A 2,360-nucleotide genomic window follows, 5' to 3' on the forward strand; every position below is an offset into this window, starting at 1 on the left:
CTAGGCTGCCTTTTGGCGCAAGGTTGGCTGAGGCGCTGATTGGTGGGGTCTGAGCTAGGCGAGTGTCGGGTTTTGACGCGATTGGGCCGCAAGGGCGGACCCCGCCGAGCTATCGACGCCAATTGGTCCCTGCCGCACAGGAAATGCCTCCGCAGTGGACAGAACAGACTGCACTCAAAGGCCTGGGCACCGCTCATTGGGCCGGCGCTGGAGGCGTGCCCCCGCCCGCTCGGTGACTGGGCGACGGCCCAGTAGGGACGGCACCTGCGCGGTGATTGGACGCCGGGAGTCCCCGGCGGCCGCGGCGCGCGATCCGAGGGAAGCCGGCCGCATGGGGCGGCGGCGGCCCCGGGGGCCCCGGGGAGACGCGGTCGGGGCCCTGCCCGAGGCCATCGCCGCGCTGAGTCAGACGCTGCCCGCCGGGCCCAGCCCCGAGATCTTCCGCCGCGCCAAGTTCGACCGTCCGGAGGCGGTGAGGCCCGCGGGGCAGGCGGCGGGGTCCGGCGGGGGCCCGGGCAGACGCAGGGAGGCGGCTGGCCCCGCTGAATGCCGCTCTTTGAACCCTCCAGGCCCCGGCGCTCTGGCAGCTGCTCTTCCGCGTGCTCTCGCCGCTACCCGACGACGGCGCCTCGGCCTCCCCGGCCTCCCCGGCCTCCCCGGCCTCCCCGGCCCTGGGTAAGCCCCGCCTTCCCCGTAAGGCCCGCCCGCTCACCGTGAGGTCCACCTGCTCACGCAAGCCCCGCCCCCGGTTAGCCCACCCGCCCCCATTAGCCGCGCCCCAACATTAAGCCACGCCCCCGCGGGCTCCGGCTCTGTCCACTCACAGACCCTGTGGCTGGGTCCGCCTCCTGTAAAGCCCCAGCCCGGTTAGCCCCGCCTCCCTGGTAAGAACCCGCCCCTGCGGACCTTGGCCCCGCCCGCTCCACCTCCTCGGGCAAAGCCCCGCCCACCGTATAAGCCCCGCTCCCATTAGCCCTGGCCCCCTCATCCTGAGTCCCGATTGTTCCCTCCAAACCTGGCTTCTGCTTGGGAGTCATGCGGGGTCTCTCCCAGTGGGCGGCCCCCTGAGCAGGCGGTCTCCCCATCCCCAGAGGCCCAAGTCCACCTGGTGAAGTCGGCGCTGCGCTCCCAGGGCTACCCCAGGAGGGCGCTGGCGCAGCTCCCCGAGGATGGCTCCCAGGGCAGCCGCGAGCTTCTGCTGGCCCTGGCCTGGCTCCTGGCCCGCGGGCCCCTGCTCGAGCAGCTGCTGGCCCAGACGCGCGTGCGGCTGGGCGACGAGATACCCGTGTGCGAGGTGCGTATGCTGTGAGGGGGCGTGGGACTAGTCCTGGCGGGGAGCCTGGGTTCAGCCTGGGCCAGCCCTCAGGGCAGCCCTGTGGGGGTTGGCATTGCCATCCCCCTGCTCCCGCCTTCTTCCTGCCCCTCCTTTTGGGCAGGGTGGGGTGTGTGCTCACAGGGTGTGGCCCCCAGGTCTCCTCTTGGCACCCCTGGGGGCCCTCGGCTCTCCCTCCAGGAGCCTCTTTTCTCTGTCTCCCTTGGGGTCTCCGCAGAGGGTATGGGAACAGGGTGTGACCCTTGTGCCCTCTCCAGTGTGAAGCCCTGGCCAGTGCTGGCCCACTCCCGCCCCGCCGGGAAGCAGATGGCCCTGTGGACATACGCCACTTGCAGTGGCTGATGGGAAAGCTGCGGTTCCAGTGGCGAAACCTGATCACCAGTCAGCAGGAGCAGTGTGCCCTCCTGGGAAAGGTATTATCACCTGAGGATTGTCCACCCAGGAGCACTTACTCTCCGTGCTACAGGCTGTCGGCTCCCTCTCCCTCTGCCTGAGGCCTGGATGGACCCGGAAGTCATCAGAGGCCTCAGGCTCTGTCTCTGAGCAGAAATGGGCTCTGGGCCCTGGGGGAGCCGCTGTTGCCGGGGCCTGTTTCCCGGAGGAAGGTGCCCCTTCCTTCTGCCACATCCTGGGTGTAGGCTGATGGGCAGTGGGCAGCTTCTGTAGGGTTCCTGAAGGCTGGGAAGCTCAGCTGTGGGGGCACAGGTCTCTCTTACAGGTCTAGTGCGAAGTCTAGGCTGAGAGGTGGCTGGACAGGGAGGCTGGGACCCCCACTAGCATAGGGCTCCTCAGTGCTGGGCCCCCCCACGCTGCACCTGTGCGCCCTGCACCTGTGCACCCCTGCACCCCTGCACCCATGCACCTCTGCACCCTGCACCCCTGCACCTGTGCACCCTGCACGTATGTACCTCTGCACCCTGCACCCCTGCACCTCTGCACTCTGCACCTGTGCACCCTGCACCTGTGCACCCCTGCACCTGTGCACCTGTGCACCCAGCACCTCTGCACTCTGCACCTGTGCACCTGT

General features: G+C 69.2%; 1 protein-coding gene across 1 annotated transcript; it reads left to right on the top strand.

The window, feature by feature from the left end:
* Positions 1 to 265: 265 nt before the first annotated feature.
* LOC110579481 (tubulin epsilon and delta complex protein 1-like) lies at positions 266 to 1,746 on the top strand (the record flags this gene model as incomplete). The annotated part of the gene is made up of 4 exons (XM_021689143.1): positions 266 to 472; positions 570 to 650; positions 1,094 to 1,294; positions 1,591 to 1,746. Coding segments are annotated over exons 1-4 (579 nt in total), but the record flags the coding sequence as incomplete, so codon positions are not given.
* Between the last annotated feature and the right edge of the window lie 614 nt (positions 1,747 to 2,360).

The sequence above is a fragment of the Neomonachus schauinslandi genome, unplaced genomic scaffold, assembly GCF_002201575.2.
Source record: "Neomonachus schauinslandi unplaced genomic scaffold, ASM220157v2 HiC_scaffold_4271, whole genome shotgun sequence".
In the NCBI taxonomy this organism is placed as follows: Eukaryota; Metazoa; Chordata; class Mammalia; order Carnivora; family Phocidae; genus Neomonachus; species Neomonachus schauinslandi.